The 18,492-nt window shown below is 37.3% G+C and overlaps 1 protein-coding gene across 1 annotated transcript in view; it reads right to left on the reverse strand.

Annotated features, from left to right (window-relative positions):
• DCAF13 (DDB1 and CUL4 associated factor 13) overlaps window positions 1-18,492 on the reverse strand; it is a 25,744-nt gene continuing 7,252 nt past the window's right edge. Inside the window, exons 7-11 of the mRNA XM_005479449.4 lie at window positions 14,554-14,636; window positions 12,474-12,638; window positions 9,230-9,365; window positions 1,356-1,519; window positions 1-558 (exon numbers count right to left, since the gene is read on the reverse strand). Coding sequence (XP_005479506.1) covers window positions 471-558; window positions 1,356-1,519; window positions 9,230-9,365; window positions 12,474-12,638; window positions 14,554-14,636 — 636 coding nt within the window. The 3' untranslated portion in view covers window positions 1-470. The remainder of the gene's footprint in view (window positions 559-1,355; window positions 1,520-9,229; window positions 9,366-12,473; window positions 12,639-14,553; window positions 14,637-18,492) is intronic.

Consider the following 18,492-nt stretch of genomic DNA (forward strand, 5'->3'; position numbering starts at 1 on the left):
TCCATTGCTAAAGGTCACTTTATTAAATCTGTTTAAATAAAAATTTTTAAAAACGACAGCATAAGGACAATAATTTTTGTAACTCCGTGTGGAGCTTTTTTTTTTTTGCTTTGACAAGTATTAACCTATTTTATCCCTTTTTTGTAGTAACAGTACCAAGGAATAGAACTGGAATTACAGATATTCTCCACCAAGTTATCTGCTTGTATCAAAAGGGTCAAACTCCACTGCAATATGCAGTGTTGGGCCAGTAAAATCAGACAAATGACAAAAAAATGTTACAGGGGAAATTCTCATAACTACTCAAAACAGATGATGACTTGAGAAGTCAAGAGGATGAACAAACTTGGAAGAAAAGTCATGTTTCTGGAACCACATGCTGTCTTACCAAAGTCCATCAAATTGTACAGTGTATTATTTCAATTGTGACATTTTTCTTTCATTGTGGCATTTTGTACATGTGAAAACAATTATTTCACTACTGCCACAATATGCTTCTTCCTCTCTGGCACGAGGGGCACGGATCCTGGCTTGCTGTGCTTACGACGATTCAGTTCCCTAGAAACAAAACAGAAAAATGAAACTCAGTAGTCAGCACAAATGTTTAAGAAATACTGTCTTCCTCCTCAAGCTACTAATGAAGTCATCCTACAAAGACAGCCTAATAAGTTAAGAATTGCTCTGTTTCTAATAACCAAAAGCCATATACTCCTTTGGGAAGAAGGACCATCCCTTTTGAAAGTAACTTTAAAGTTGGCTAATTTAGAAAGGTTTCAAATGAGCCTTTCTTTGGGAGCTCAGCTTGTTTTCATGTCAACACGATCAGCTGCTCAAGTTTGTGGAGTTTTTAGCTAATCAAGATGACTAAGACCCACCACTTTACTGTTAATTCAATGGCTACAGCAGAGTAAGCAACCTTCTACTCCTAGAAATTCCAACATGGCAATAATCCAGGAGCTATAAAACACTCATCCTGGAATCTGGCATTATCAAAAAAGGCAAAACCAGAAACGCACAAAAAGCCATACAAAACCCAAAAAACCCTCCCCACACACCCTGTAACAGCCCATCCTATTTCCACTGCAATGGGGCACCATGTCATGCTTAACTCAGCACTGTGGCTCTTTCCTTTCCAGCATGGCATCTGTTGCCATGTCTTCACTGTGCTTCTGGGAAGCAGCCAGCCCTCACTGCCACTGGCACTCATCTGCGTTTGCCTTAGCATCAATCCAGTAGCTCATGATCCCTCACTGAGATGCTCAAAGGAGCTCCATCACTCCCACAGGCCACAGCAGCACTGCAGGGATGGGTTTTATTTAGAGGAAGAGAAAGTGAAGGCAAGGAGGAGCACGCACTTGCGGCGCCGAGCCTCCCTCATGATGCGCTGCTCCCTGATCTGGCAGTAGATGCTCTTGGGCAGGTGCCGGTGCTGAGCAATGCGCCGGATCTGCGGGTGGAACTGGAACTTCTCCTTCAGCTTCTGATTGTAATTCATGGCTGCCTTCTCTCGGGGTGCAAGCTGCAGGGAAAGTAACACAGACAAGCATGTTATAAAGGAACAGGGATTTAACTGTCAATCTCCTCTACAAAACAAAATTTTAACTTTTCATTCAAATGGCTTCTTTCTAGTAAATTCCTCCAGAATATGGGTAGGTAAGTATTAAAAACCCTAAAATTCCAACAATATCCCAATGCTCAAACACAAAACATTATCATTTTAAAGCTGAGTGGAGTAACCAAATTTAATTCCAGAGAATTAGATTTTAATGTGCTGTAGAGTGAAAAATGAGAACATAAATAGCTGATTAATCTTTCCTAACCTCGGATGACAACCAACTTTCCCTGTAAAACAAAGATTTTCAGGCATTTTAATCACTAGCCAGTGCAATTATAAATGCTGTAGAGGAACTGCCCTCATGAACAGCTTTACAGAAAGCTCTTCAGGTGGCCTGAATCTTACCCAGCACCCTGATCCCTTGGGAAGCACAATGCATGGATCAGATTTCAAGTATTAGCTTCACTATATAGCACACAGAGCGCTCCAACTTGCATCAAGCAGCTAAAAAAGTCTTGGTATCACAACCACAGGAAATACAGGCGAGCTGGTACTGCCATAAAAGACTATTTTTCAACTCATGTTTAAAATTCTGTCCAAGCCACCATCAACAACACCAAAAGTAAGAAACATGTTCTCTTGACAGCCAATCTACAGAAGATTTTTTTTCAACTAGGCTTTTTCCCTTTGGTCCTAATGTCTATTTATCAAAAAGAAAAATATGTGTTTCCTGTGGTTTTGTTTAAAGCATGAATTGCTTCATGAGCAACCTCTATGTATTTTGGATTTACTTGGATCTTTGGGAATTTCAGCTGCATTTCAGTCTAGTGAGTTTTCACATAAATATAAAATCTGTTCATATAAATTTAATATGATTTTAATCCCATCCGCTTTTTCCTACCCACCTGCCCAAACTATCTAACTCCAATATTTCTGACATTTTAAAAACCCTTCACATTTTCCATTAAACCATGGCACCAGTCTTTTGCCATCCCACATTTGTGTCACAATGCTATCTCCACCTAAAACATTAAAAGTAAAACAATAGTTCATGCAACTTCTATTTATTCAGCTTTGCAAATGACTTGGTGTCACTAACTTCTTGCTTTCCAGAAAAGACAAACTGATTCTAACAAAAAAAAAAAGAAGCATTAACAAACCAAACAACTTTATTACACACACAATTGGAAATTTCACTTACAATATAATGAGACACATGATTTCCCCCCCCCCCCTTGAAATCAGCAATTGGCTATTTATTCTCCACTCCGGAGATCACTTTTGTGTGTGACTTGTGGTAGAATTTTTCATGAATTCTGAATAAATAATTATCACACTCAGATTTTGGTCCAGAATACCATAAATGGTCTGAAAACAAGTATTGATAAAAATTACCCCAAAGGAGCTTCTGATTTGGGACATTAAGGAAACCAGGTACCAGATACAGAGTTGCTCATGGCTCAAAAAATTCTTATTCAAACATCAGAGATACATGATGCTCGTGACCTGTTTCTCCACACCCTCTTGTTCATAAAATCCAAATCCTTCTGCTTTGCTTACACTCATTGTGGCCTCTGAAATTGAAATTGAGTATAGTTTACAGTCTTAGCCCACTAAAGTTACCCTCCCCCTTTTACTGAAATTCCTCCTTGTGAGCCAGCCTGTGAATAGCTGGTTCACTCTCAGTAAATCCCAGGTGTTTCCAATTTGCAGAAAACTGCCAACATAATCCAAATTAAAGAGCTTTATTTTAATTAAATGCAATGATTTTTCTTTAATTTTAGAAGACCAAATTGCTGCCTATTTAGTATAACCTTGATGATTCTACAGACAAGAGGTGATTCTTTAAATTAAAGATACATCCAGGACATCTTATTTAAAAAAATAATATAGATTAAGAGGTGGTGGAGCCTGACTCCATTTTTATGGGTAATGTGGTATAGAGAAAGGGACACAGCTGGTGACTTCCACCTAACTACCAGATGCCAGCAGCCAATACACCCAGCTGTGCCAAGTGCACCCTCATCCACAGGATGGGAAAAGAAAATGTTGCAGTAATGACAAGTTTCCTTCATGAGAGGTAGCAGATAGCTAAGAAAGCACATTGCAATAATGCACTGAATTCCAGCTTTCTCTTGTAAGTCACTTTACAAAGCTCAGTGTGAACAGCTCAAGAGAACTGTGTTACCTCCCATTCTGTTTTGGGCTGGAGAAGATGCACAGCAGGATCAGAGATTTTATTTATAGGGACTAGAACACTCTTCAATTTAATATACGTAATAAATTAGGATTTATGTGACATCATGGGGGAAGACATACTTAAAGGTGACATATGACTGTTTTTTCCTATGTTCAAATAATGAACGTGCTATTTCTTTCCTACACGAGAAAAATGAAGATTATGTGGCAGACTCCCTTACACAGGAGGACTTCACAGCAAATACTTAGGGTGAAAAAAGGGAGAAAGAACTCTTAAAAGCAACCAAGTTGTCAGCAATAGGAAAATGCCTCTTCGAGTAAACTGCCCATGCCTCTTCTCCTCCCTCTTGACACAGACCGCTTATTTTTCCATCTAAGCAGAAGGAAAGTAAGCATTTTTGCAGAGCCCTGATTAGAAGCTAAAACCACCCTTAAAAAATTCTTCTCTTCAAGAGGGCTGTATTTAAAACTCCACACTATTAAGACTTCTGTAATTCAGCATGAGAATATGAAATGAATGTTTATCTGTCCTCTTCAGGTTGCCCTTCTGGGATAGGGCAGGCAAGAGCACAGATGCAATATATTTTTAGAATCCAGAAAAATCCCAGCAATTTTCTACACTATAGCTTGTCTTATTTTATTTTTCTATTGCTCTGAGGAAAACACCTTCTAAATTTATAGCCATGAAGTTCATTATTCATTCTTTCCTGGACCAAAATTTTTGATCTCTTTACATCTAAATGGATGACAAAAGCAAAAAACTAGAAAGGTAATGTAGGGCAATGTAGATGTTAAGAGCATAAAATCATAGCTACAGGGCTGAAGTTGCAGGTGCACTGAATCACAAACTGAAAATCACAATGAAAAGAATGCCATGACCCACAGTGTCTGGTACTGCTTGTTATCAGCATTATCTCAGAAAATGGAACCACATACTAGAAACAGACTGAAAGGATAAACAATTGCTTAAGACAGTTTTGACGTGCTCCTGCTAATGCACTTTGCTAGATCAAAACCAAGACTTCTAACAGCACTTTCTCTACTAGCCCATACTCAAAATCTGCTATTTCTGCATTTTTAAGGAAGCAGTAAACCTATGCTCCACTACTGTTCACTCATTCATCAATAGTTTCACTAAAATTCTAAGCATCCTAACCCACTGCTCTGTACTAATTCACAAAAGTAACAGAGACAAAATTTTGCAGCTGCTGCTCACAGAAGTTAAGTTACTAAGAATTCACACTCTAAGAAGTGCAGGTATAGTTTCTTTTTTAATGTGGTAGACTGAAGAGCAATACAGCTTCTACAAGTTTTACTGATGGTTCATTACTTTCAGTACAATTTGGAGAAACCCAGTCTATCCCTTTCTTTCTATCAATTACATTAATTGTACACTATTAACTGAAATCCACTATATTACTGCTGCTTTTTCAGCCTTTCCACTCAGATCAGGCTCTATTTTCCTCTTCAAAAGTCAAAATCATTTTCCTTTTCATAAATCCCAAACTTCTTCAAAAGCACAGGTTAAAAAAGCATCAAACATACCTAACAAGCCACATATTATGTATTTGAACAGTCTAGAGTTTCTCAAGTCTTAACAGAGTCTTTTGCTTCTGGGCATGCTGAGATAGATGTTCACTGCTTTAAAAATAACACCTGTTACATCCTATTTAATAATACATACTAATCAATTAATGAAAATTTATTAAAAGCTAAATGTAGAAAATTATTTTGAAGCAACCTCTGCAGTAGCTCCAACACAGATATTAGGGTTTTGTTACCCCTATGTAAAACCTGTGCTGACTCAATTGTCAGTGGAGTAGAGACACAAGATGCCTCTGGCTCCTCCAGAAACTTTTCTTCTTTCTTTCATGTTTCACTGACTTTGAGTAATGAGTGCAGTGCCAAATACATTAAAACCCAAAAGAAACATGCATGTCAGAACTGATGACTGCTTGGGAACAGCTCAGAAAGTACAACTTTCCAACTGGATAAATGTTCACCAGCCACAACCTGAGTATCACATATTCACTATAACTTCCTTTGAACTCAGCAATGTGAAAAAACAACTAAGTACTCACCAAAGGAAAAAAAATGTTTGATTACTATTTTTCTTTCTCAGTCAGGATGTTGATTTCTATCCACCCCCAGCACAAAAACATCCATCTTAAAATACAATGTATTGCAAAATTTTAGCATTATATCAGAAATACAGTGACCTTTGGATGAGTCATTCAATCAAATCTTCTCAGCAAAGAAAAACAGCAGACCAAGCAACTAAGCATTTAAGACATATTTTGACACTTCTGACAGAATTACTGAATGTTCAGCTTTGAATATTCAAAACATTCAAAAAATAGCCACAGACTGTGGAATGACTGGACACTTATAAAATAAGCAAGCATATGTCTGTGAAGATAAGAACACCAACACTCTAAAAAAGAAGCAGATACTAAAAAAACATCAGTGGAACCTGCTAAATAGCCATTAACAGTTGCATTCTTAAGAATCACAGGAACTACCAGGCTGGATCAAACAGGGATTTGCACTGAATCCAAGCAACATTCCCAAGATATATCCAAGAGCATGATAAGCCATGAGGACTCCTGAGTCCTATTAGCTACAATTGCTCTCTAAACATCTGAAAAATAAAACTTCATAGTGCTTCTAAAAAATTTTAAACAACTATAGCCACTTCAGACAGCTTCAAATTCTGTGTCTTGCTAAATTCACGGCTTCAACAACACCATGCTTGAACACATTACCACATAAGATACAGAGGTGTGAAATGTTCTTTTCTCTTTATAATGTCATTTTTCACAAATTCTTCTCTGTTCTCTGAAGTGAGAGCAATTTTTCTACGCCCCTTTTAAGTTCTTCCTGTATTTCTAAATAGTTTTGCCTCTTAAGATGACTTTTTAATGTTGCAAGGTGTTTTGTCTAAGATAGGATCATAAATTATGGGAGGATTTTCACTTCTGACAGTAAAAAAAACACCCAACCAACCAACCAAAAAAAAAAGAAAAACAGGAAAAAAATCCTCCCAAGAATAATTTAAAAAACAGGGAAAAAAAAATCAAATAATAAACCACATGTCCCTTGACCTGTGTCATAGATAGCTATTGATTTGGTTCTCTTGGGAGCCAATAGCCCAAGTGCTGTGACAGAAATACACACCCTTACAGACATTACAAAAACTTCACTGGAATGATCCCACAAGAGCAGAACCGTATTGTGGGTGCAGCCCCCAAGGGGCACATTAAGCAACAACACTGTACTCACAAGGGAAAACAGCAAAGGCTGTTTTTTGTAGGACTCCTGCCAGGTCAAGGAACACAAGAGTATTAACATGCAGACCATATCCAACAGCCAGTAGTCACAACTAAGTACTGGCTTTTTTTAGGCCCATCCATGGCCAGTTTTCGCTGACGCAAATACTACAGAAAAGAGCAGAATGTCATTTACCACTCTGTGTCCTGAACACTTCAACAACAGCTAAGCTGTCCTTTTGGTATGCAACATTTCTGCAATGTAGGAGTAGCTGAGCTTGCCTATTACTTCCCAGAGTCAATTATCCTTACTCTTTCATAACAAAAGCAGCCAATGCCATCTAGTAGTCAGTGCAGTGAACTTTTTGTTCACATCTGAAAATATCAGGAACGCTTCTACACGACAATTATATTTGCGACATTCTTTTTACCCACTTGTCCTTCACATGAAGGGCTCAGAGTAAAGATGAATGTCAAAAATACCAGACAATTCTGTTACAGAGCAGCATTATAGAGAAACATCATGATCTCTTGCTAAAAATACAGTGAGCAAATAGAGAAAGCGTCAGTTAATATAATAAAATTAGGTGAAAAGGGTGTTGCCATGGGCATATGGATATAACAGAAGGAACACAGACAATGTTTCTATCCAACACTGCACTATCTAAACAAATTCAACATGAACGTTAAATCCTAAAGTAAAGTCTCAAAATAAGCAACTATGGAACTGATAATTAAGTCTTTGACCAAAGCACCAATGGGAAAATACCAATAATCAATGCAGAAGAGCAGGAAGAAAAAAAAGAAAAAAAAAGTATCCATTAAAAAAATTAAAATAAAAAATTCAACATAAACAATCATTTGTAATCAGAATTACGGCAGAGACCACAAAGCTGTGCGGTTTTTTTATCTACTGCTCTGTAGCAAAACTGGGTATACTAACAGGACTTCCCAATACCTATGGCAGGCCATGGCTAAAGATATACATGTATTTTAACTGTGCTGCTCCACATGCAGTGCTTCAGAGAGCACAGCAGTCCATCAATTATCCTGTGTCCAGTGTAGCCCAAAGTACTCCTCCACTCCCTCGACCTGCCACCTCTCCCAGCTCTGTTTCACTTCCCTCCTACAGATAATTCACATTGATGGAGCTTCAGGTAATCAGTATGCAAGAGATCCAGCATCTCAGCTGTACCACATTCTTCCCCGAGTCACAGCTTCCCTTTCCTCTCCCCACAACCTTTCACAAGACCAAGCAGAAACTCCCCCAGACATTATCTGACAGCTCTGCTGATGGACTAAGAAAAGGCAATGTAAGCACCTCCAAAATACCTTAACAATATAAAGCTACATAAAGGGATTACTCCCAGCACACAAAGTGCCAAATTCATTCTCCCAAGTCACTCAGTACTTTGACTCAACTGTGCAGATGAATCTATGCAATTGGTAACTGAAAGAACATTTGGGCTTTGTGTGTACACAAACATTTGAACAAGTATAACAGAGAAGTCATCTCTAATGAGGCTGGTGATCGTTCACACTAGGAACACCCCGACCAAACAGACATACACTGAATTAAGCAGACCTCAGATGGTATCTGAGAGATACCTCTAGACCTATAGGTATCTGAGAGTTACAAAGGTTAACAAAAATCTTGGTGTCAAACTACACATCAGTTCAAATAGCCTACTTTACAACACATACGCTTATCACAGCATGATTTTTTTTTAATATACTTTTTTTTTAACAAACTGCATGAATGAATACGAACTAATCACATTCCAGTCAAAATCTTTAAAAGTAGTGACTCTAAACTTCAACAGAATTATCTAAGTATGGCTAAACACAATTTATTACCTTTTTCCCAGTGGTAAAGGATGAATTCTAACCATTAGCACACACGTAAAAAATTCAATTCTAGTTTAGCTAGAACTGATAATTACTGTTACCATTAAAACAGACGAAAAGAACTCATCTGTATAGTAATAATGAGGCATCTCATTTTCTTCTCATTATTATAAGCTGCAATAAATGCAATGAGCTGTACTGCACATGTCAATCTACAAATTAAACACAAATGTCATAACATAATTTTACAGCTTCCCTTCATAAACAAGTTTTAAAAGTTGAAACGGCTAACTGGTTGTTATTATAACAAAAACCCCCAAACATCTTGTGATAACAAAAAGCAAAATGCAACTCTTACCACTCCCAGTTTTTCAGAGGCATTAGCTTTCCACAGGCGAATATTCATCTCATCTGAGCCACACAGAATGTATTTGTTATCTGAAGTCCATTTTACAGTGATGACGTGCTGCATTCGTTTGGTATGATAAACCTCCCTAGAGCAGAGACACATTTTTAAATTATCTATCATCACTTTTCTCACCATTACCTTTCAAATAGCAGAGAGCATTCTGTTCAAGGCAAAATATTTTTGTAGTTTCTTGCTGTTGTTTTTAAATAAATCTGACCTTTTTAAACACTGCTGATCTTACCTTCCTATAGATAGAGATTCAAAAGAAGTGTGATAGATTGATAAAGGACTACCTAGGATAAGATGCTTTTTAAATAAGTGCTTTCACAGAAATCATAGTAATGAATTATTATTTAACTCTTTTTGCAAATCATGCTAAGGATATACAGTATAAAATGCATAGTGCTCCTGAGGTAATTTTGATTAATATGCTTTTACATTGAGAGTATTACAGAATGGGAATGCCGAAAAATAGGTGCCAAAGAATCTGACACCAAACAGCAATGAAACACCTCCCAGCTGTCCATTTATGATATGGCAATGGATTTGCTACTCTTCATTGTGATTTCCCTCCTTTACCCAAAAATGGACTCCATTTCTTTTTTAGTTTCTGCTGATCAGTCTCCTGCTCAACAAGTGCTGTTGAAAAATGTTTCTGCATGCTGCATTTTAACCAATATTTAAGTTAAACTTTTGTCTAAACTTTTGTTAAATTTTTGTCTAATATTTTGAAGTATGTATCAAACAAGTTAATTCTTTTATTTCTGCTATAAAAATAAAGGACTAAATACACTTTTTTTGGGAATTCTAGTTATTTATTAGCATTCTGAAAAGAAGGAAGAAGTAAGGTCTATTTATTGTCGACCAATAGTCATTCCTTTGATGCATCAGTCATGCACTGCAACTTATTCTCTTTCTTCCATTCAGTTATTTTTGCAAGGAAAACCCAAGTAATAATGCAAAAGAAACACAGAAGCAACACCTATTCAAGTGGTGTGGAAAAACTTGACGAGGTTGAGCTGAAATGGTTGCAAGAAAAGTAATCAATATATCAGAATAAATAAGCTTTAATAAGCTTAATCACCTCTTTTCATTCACCAGCAAGCAATACTCTACAAGAACAACTATGTGGAAGACTGAGCACAACTACCATCAGAAAACATGAATACTCACGTCAGCTTTTCACTGTTCAATGGCATGTGTGCACATCTGCACCTTCACAAGAACTTCTATGTTTTACCTGGCTTCTACCACATGACTCAGTAACAAAGCTTTTCTTCACTCACCTTGGGGAACTAAGTAATTTTGCTTTTCATACTTTGAATTTGCAGCCTTTGCCTATCCTGTGGCTGTCATCACAAGGTATTAAATGTCATTTTTCAGGGACAGGAAAAACTGAAAACATGGCCAAATAACCTGGATCTGTCATTTAGAAGTTCGCACAGAAATACAGTTCTGTTTGTTAAGCATTTACTAAATTTAATCAACTTCATAAAAATCTTATTTCTTAGGGCTAAACAATTTCACTATTTGAATTTTCATTTAAAAATAAAATAGAAAGCAACTGCAGTTAGGAGTTTTTCAGACTGGAAGGACATCACAAGTAAAAACTAGAATAGCACCAGGATCCTTATTTACAGGTATTCCTAAATGCCCTCTCAGTTTTCCATGCAGGATCAGATCTTCCATTTAGAGACTTTCTCCATTCTGTGAGATTAATATGAACTGTGCAATTCTAAAGAAGCCCAGCTTGTAAAAAATTTTAAGTGTACCAGAACACTCTAATCAGCTTACATGAGGCAAAATTTTTAATTTGTAAAGCTTCTCCTCACTAGATTTATGGCTACAACACAAAAGGGGGAAAAGCATGGACAAAGAAAAGCTCCTTCCACAGGCCTTGGCAACAATGTGCTAAAATGTCAAATAAAGCCTTTACCTGTTGTGCTATGGGGTCTGAAAATTTCTCCTCAGTGATGTGTGTTAACTTTACCTATCACCACTTCTGTGAACATTCTTAATTCATACAAGGAAGCTGCTAACCATATTTTTTAGTAATGCAAGTCAGAAAAAAACCCCCAAACCTACAAAGAAACTGCACCATCTAATTACATTTAAAGTATTATTGCAAGACAAAAAGAACATGAAAACTATCAGTAGATTAGATATAGAGGGAATGTAAATAGCCCCTCCCACTATTTAATGCAGCATAGGAGCACAAACAGTTACACAGTATGCACAATTTCATCAATCAATAATAAAAATATACTCCTTCACCAAACCAGTATTTCAACATTTTCACCCTCAAACACCTAGAACTTGACCTAGTAACAACCTTCTGGGAGGACAAGGTTGGAGAGAGGAAGTCAAGCAGAAGTAAAATAAAGTTAAGAATAAAGAAAAAGGAGGAAGAACTGACAAGAAAGAATAATGAAGGCAGGTTTATGAAGATCAAATGATACCAGAAAGATCAGATAACTTGCCCAGTTTTCATGAAACTGAAAGAAAACAAAAAAAAAATAATGGAGACACAGTAGATTCAATCTGAACTCCAGCAAAATATTTAATATACTGACTTATGAAACCTTACATGAAAAACAAACTCCACGTGAATTGTATTCAAAGCGCTCTATTACAAATCAAAACCAGGTTAACAAAATATGAACAAAAGGTAGTAAGTGCACTGAAACAGATCACAAAAGGGTCTCAAACTGATCCTCAGGAATTCATACAGCAATCTATTTTACATAATGCCTTCAGCAATCATCCACACAGGATGAAGACAATCCCTAGGAAAGCAAATGCTACAATGCTGTAATACACTGCAAACTTAAGTGGTGACAGAAACAGAACAAAGCAACCTAAAAACATTAAAGATGCATCAACAGGGAAATCAAATGGGATTCACCATGGTAAAATACAAATGACATGAGCACAGTAATCCACTCTAATTTTAATTCCATATTGTGGAAGTACTGCCACTTGTTAAGTAGTTTACTCTTGATCCATACTCCAGAACTAAGTCAACTACACAGCCTGTCAGTTTCAAACTACCAACAGAATAAGATTTCAACACAATAAGATTTCAACAGGAAGGAAATGCCCCAATGAAGATGTTAATGAATGAATCAGTAATTTTGAGGATTTGGGAGGAAGTCACTGGAATGAAGAGAGAGAAAGGTGTAAAACTACTCACCTGCTGTGACCTTTGTCTACAGGAAAAATGCGGATGGACTTGTCAAAGCTGGCAGACACAAATTCTTTCCCAGTGGGTGAATAATCCACATCAAGGACAGCAGACACGTGATCCATGTGCACCATCACAGGTGATTCAAGAAAGCGCATATCAAAAGTATACAAGCTTTAAAATAAATACATCAGTAGCTTAGTATCAGAACAAGTCCTAAGTAAACCGTACATTTTACATAAACCACACTTAAGGATAGAGCCATATTGCAGAGGAAACTCCTTAAAACAGCTCATAACAGGTGAAAAGAAAGAAAATGGCATTGTTTAGGGTTTGAAAGAAGCTTGTTAATCAAAGGATCTAGTTATCAGATCAGGTTTCTTGCTCCCTATCAAAGGACAGATAGGCTCCACCTCATCATCTGTCCATGGGTCAGATTGCAGGCATCACACTGGCCTCCTTTACTCCATCCTCCCATGTAAGTATGCACCCTGAACTTGTAAAAGCACCCCTCAATCATTACAGCAAGCCCATCACTTCTGAAAGGTTTCCTAATATTGCCATGCTGTGACCTCCTAGTACTTCAGAGTCTGCTGTAAAGTTCCATTTGGTTGGCATCCTTTGTTACTGCCTAATTATCTTAGGCAGACAAGCGCAAGGAAAGCTCCGTGTAGCAAGTCTAGGAGTGCAGGGAAAGCTTGGTCCTTACCCACGGAGATGCTAGTTCAGCAGAGCACACTATCCACAGAAAAACATGGAAGGCAGGTGTTTTATGTTAAAAGTAAACATCCAGCTGCTGCACCACAGCTGGTTTGCTCCTAAGGACTTGAAAGCTCAGATAAAGCGTACCTCTACTCCCTCAGAATAAAGCAGCAAGGCATAATCAATATGCAGATCATCAAATAAGCATATGTGTTTTACAGGCAATGCATTTATTGGAACCTGATTAAGATATACTATTTAGTAGGACTATGATGATAAAAAATTAATTCAACAGTTTTCTCACTTTCCTTTCTGCAGATGAATGCAAAACTGAAATTAAATATATCTTACTGAATACTACAATGGTGATTATTGCTTTTTCCTTCTAAATTCCCCAAGTATGCAGCATCTTATTCAAAACTGCTACTCCACATAACCAGCAAATACTTGCATATGCATTTTTGATGTGTGCATTTGCCTTTGCACACTAAATGCTTCAGGCTGCAAGAGAACAGTTGTCCCTGACAGCAACAGCTATAATTTTTAGTTTAGCAAGAGGAAGAAAAAAAATTGAAAAACCCAAACCAGACAAAAACCAAATCCATAAACAAAAACCTCAAACTTATAAACAAACAGATTAGGTAGTCTAATAGTTTTACCATAACATAAATACAAGAAAAACAGCACATTGAATATAACACCACTTTCAAGGTCTGAGCCAGATTCCATTTCCTTAGAAAAACAGCCTTAAGATAAGTGATAAAATTCCTGTTCTAGAAGAAAACAGTGATCTATTGTTAGATCACTGACTTCCTGGAAAAAAGGATATGGAGCATATTTGCAATGGCCTAGTTTTGAAGAGACAGCTTTTTCAATATCAGATTAGCTGTTCACATGAATAGTATTGTTCAAAAGTAAAAAACTGCTCCGAGACATTGAAAGGATAAGTACTGCAGTCTCCAGAACCATCTCACAAAAGATTAATTTATTTTTTTTTAAGAAATGTTCTCATGAGAATGGCTGATCAGTGCAATGTATCAAGCTTCACAAGAGCTAGCAAGAAAATAAACATTTATATTGCCTCAGACTGGACCAACAGTACTTATTTTCCAGGGCCCATCTCAAGTTATACTTGCATTCAGCTGCATTTATTCTAAGTTACACTGCTTTTTACCCCCCAGGTTCTGAGATACACAGAGAGAGGCAGTCTACTATCAATTCATATTTCTTGAAATCAGTATTCCTGTAATTCTCTAGGTTATAAAGCAATTCAAATTTAGAGTTTGAGTAGTCTTTTAAAATTTATTTTAGCACAATCATAAACAACCAAGATACAGATGAAAAAGCTAACCTGTCCAGAATTATCAAAAATCAAGGTTACACTTACTTGTAATCTTCATTGGCTGCAGTAAAATTGAAAGCTTCCATAGGGTTCCAACACAGTGTATTTGTCCTCATGTTCAAGATAACCTGAAATATATTTACACATTGCTACCTTGTTAAAGGCAATAAAATACTCACTGCAGTTCAAAACTTCCTTCCTTGTTCCCTGAAGACAAGGACTTAGTAGATAGATAACTATGGCAGAGAAATAGTACGTGACAGAATGTTTCCTCAGCAGTGTGAGAAGTGAGACCCAAGAACCTCCTGTCCCTCATAACATGCTTCTGGTTTGGGCTACACAACAATTAAATTTTCCTCTGTAAATCACCTTAGAATCAAATTCTTCTAAGTGGCCATTTAACATGGCAACCGGTTAGTGGTCAACGAGTAAATCTGGAACTTCTAAAAACTTTCACTTCTCTGTCCTATTTACAGGAACCTTTAGTTAAGTAATCTATAGACACACCTAATTAAATGGTTATTTCAAGGGACATAGTCATTAATTGAAGCTGTGAACCAACATTTGCAAAGCAATTGTAACATGTTTATGTTCTCCCAGTAATTACGCCTTCATTATTTTATGTCGAAAATTGCAGTTCACCAATTCTCCTGGCCAGCTGCCATTTTTGTGGAAGTGCCAAGCAAGGCACACAGAAGTTACTGTGTTGTCAGGTACTCAGCACTCTCCCTGTACCAGCAGTGAATCATATCTCACACATTTGTAAGATTTGCTTGCTGCTTGTAAGCATATGGCCAACAAAGAGGCCAGCTGGCCCTGAAGTGGGAGGAAGGCAGCTGATAACAGATTAATAAAACCCTTCTGCTTTCTAACTGCAGACTAGACAAGAGGCACTAGCAAGCTGTATGTTGGATGTCCCCACCTTGGAAGACAGCTGGGCCCCTGTGGGACAAGGCAAGGCAGGGACAAATCTGACACATCAGACACTGCAGCTTTGGCTTCTGCCGAGTCTGAGAGGAATTTCCAACCATTTATTTGAAAATAAGAGCTATACAGTATGCCTGACACAAAGTGGATGTGTAATTACAGAGCAACTGATTAACAAACTGAACAACTCTATAAACAGGATTTTCTACAATGCTCCAGGCCAGCTATAATCCTACTTAAAAATCCTGAAATTTGTTGAACGGTATGGTACTCAAATCTCATTTTTATTCTTGGCTTACTACACTTAACACCATAAATTTACACACCTATTTCAGAATATAGTTGTACAATTATAACCCTTACGGTAATGAACACAGTCTCAAAACAAGTTAAGTGATGATTTTACTGAACATCCCTCCAAAAGATTGCAATGAATGTGTGTCTATTCCTGTAATTCTCATTCTCCCTAAATCCTCATTCCCTAGGTGACACCACCCTGTTCATTACAAAGTTTGTGCTGCAGAACACTGCTTAATTTCAGGAACTGCATGCAATCAGAAGGGAATGTAACCATCAGATCTCTAAAGTGATCTCTAGTTAAAAAGCAGACACTGAGATGTCCTCTGTTTACACTAATGTGACTACTAGAATTTGCTCAGATTTTAGTATTCTTCTAGTTATAAAACTTGCACAAAACTGGGAAGTTAATAATCAAGGACTGTTCTTTATTCCTTCCTGGTACAAGTTCACCGGCCACTGCAAAATGAGCATACAATTAATATTAGCCCACCATATCTATAAGTACTTTAGGTCATTTTACAAAATAACTTCAATATTGCTAAAATCCAGCTCTTTCAAATGCAGTCAAGTCCTGTCATGCTCTGAATCTCTATTTTACACCAAAATTTACAAGCCTTCAGTTGATTTCAGCAGTGGCTTTTGGAAGTAAAATAGTGCCTAAGAAATGAGATTGACTCTACAGTTCTAAAATTAGGTTTAGTAACAAGTATGTAAGGCAACCTGGCTGGAAGTTATTTAAGTTACTGTAAATACATTAATAATGGCATTTCAGAACTATCTAAACCCATGCCAGAGCCATTTCTAACTGCTATTTTTAATCTATTGTACATCTTCTTAGAAAATGGGTAAGTTTAAGTCCCCATTAGGACAAGTCAAAATTGTGAAGTACCTGAAGACTTGGCTCTCTGGGTTTAATTATTTTAACTGTGAACAGTTGCTTACAAAGAATGTCAGTCTGGAAATGCTGACATTATTTTAATACAGAAACATTACCCAAATAATTAACCTGTCTTCCTTTACTATCAGCAAGGTTTTTGGTTGAGATGAACACCTAAGAATGTAACAAGCAAGAGAAAACACAGCTCCTGTCAGCTGCTAAAATGCTAAAGTCTATCTTTACAACCCCCTAAGCTTTCCTGATCCCACAGGTTGCACAAGAATGACTTTTAAAGTGTACCAATTCCTATCAAAACATTTTCCTCTTGTGTCTCAAGAGAACTGCTTTTATTCATCTTTCCCAGCTTTTTTTAGACTAGCTCTTCTTTTGAGCCTAGGCAGCATCTCACTATCTCATCCCTCCCTTTTAAACTAAAGGCTTTGAAACCCACACTCAGGACAAATGGGCAACAGAGCTACACAATGTGAGAATTGTGTGAATAGGAATGCATGTGTGATGTACTCCTATTTCCATTCGTGAAGGGACTGCCACTGAGTTCCAACTGCTCTGCTGATCAAATCCCAGGAATGCAGCAGCGCCAGAAATCAGTGCCCATACATAAGTATGGTAACATTAATAAGCAAAACCAATCTCTTAGGAGTTCCAAAGCTCTTAGCTCTCAATGCAGAAATGGACATTTCACCTCCTTTCCACAGGAGAATTATCCCTATCCCAGGAGGAAACGCAGTACTGTGCCCATGGAAGCAAGGAAGTCCTAACCTAACCTAAGTGCGTAATTCCTCCAGCAGGAAATGCATCTCAGCATGCTGCTTACATGAGATACACATACACAAACATCTGCACACAGTCTACAGTAATTCTATATGCACACGTATGTACAGTGTAAGCTAAATATATATATTTAGCATATATACATATGTAAAATTCTCATAGATTCAAACTTAGTTCACAAAGGACTCAACTGCATCCTTTGCTGTAGCTCAACAGCACTGGCTGGGCTCATTTGAACATTCAGGTCTTTAGCTGGCATCACTGACAAGTTTTTATAAGCACTGCCTCAGTGGCCCAAATGAAACTTCACTAAAAATTATTGGGGCACAGGGAGAGAAAGAAACACTGCTATGCCAACAACTTTCTTTTTTTATAACTAAGTACCATTTTAATGTTGTAGTGTGTATCAGCTCAATGACACTGCAGACAGCATGTAACACTGAGTGCATACTCACAAGCCAGAATATTGCATTTCAAGAAGAATATTGTTAAATAGATCTGGGGCTTAGAACTACTGAACTTGATTGAGGGTTGATAGGTGTGTATGAATTACCAGCCTCTTATCTAAATAAATACAAATATTTTGTTAAATAGGAATCTTTAGGTCATCGGTATGTTCCACATATAAATATTATTTTGATTACACTGCAAAGGATTTCTGAATGTTTATGGTGGGTGTATAGGGAAGGGTTTATTTCCCTTTGAAGGAAAAAAACCTTTTTAAATACAGAGCAAGGCTCTCCAATGGTGAAGTTAGCTTGTTTCCTTCTGGTAAGGAAGAGGAAAAAAAAAAATCACACATACATAGACAGAAGGCAATACAGGAACATAAAGTTCTTAATGTTAAATTGCTGTCAGGTCAGGCACTTGATCAAGAATTACAACAGAGTGAGCATGACAGCCTGTCTGAATGCAGAAAAAGGCCTTTCTAACTCTGCATTGTTTAAATCCCAACGTTAATTCAAACTCAGAAGACTCACACAATGAAAACTCAGTTAACTCAGGTTTCAGAGCTTCCCATTCTCTACTGTCACCAACAGTTACATGCTATTAATACATTCAGTATGATTATTAGCACCAGTAACTAA

Source organism: Zonotrichia albicollis, chromosome 1, assembly GCF_047830755.1.
Source record: "Zonotrichia albicollis isolate bZonAlb1 chromosome 1, bZonAlb1.hap1, whole genome shotgun sequence".
Classification (NCBI taxonomy): Eukaryota; Metazoa; Chordata; class Aves; order Passeriformes; family Passerellidae; genus Zonotrichia; species Zonotrichia albicollis.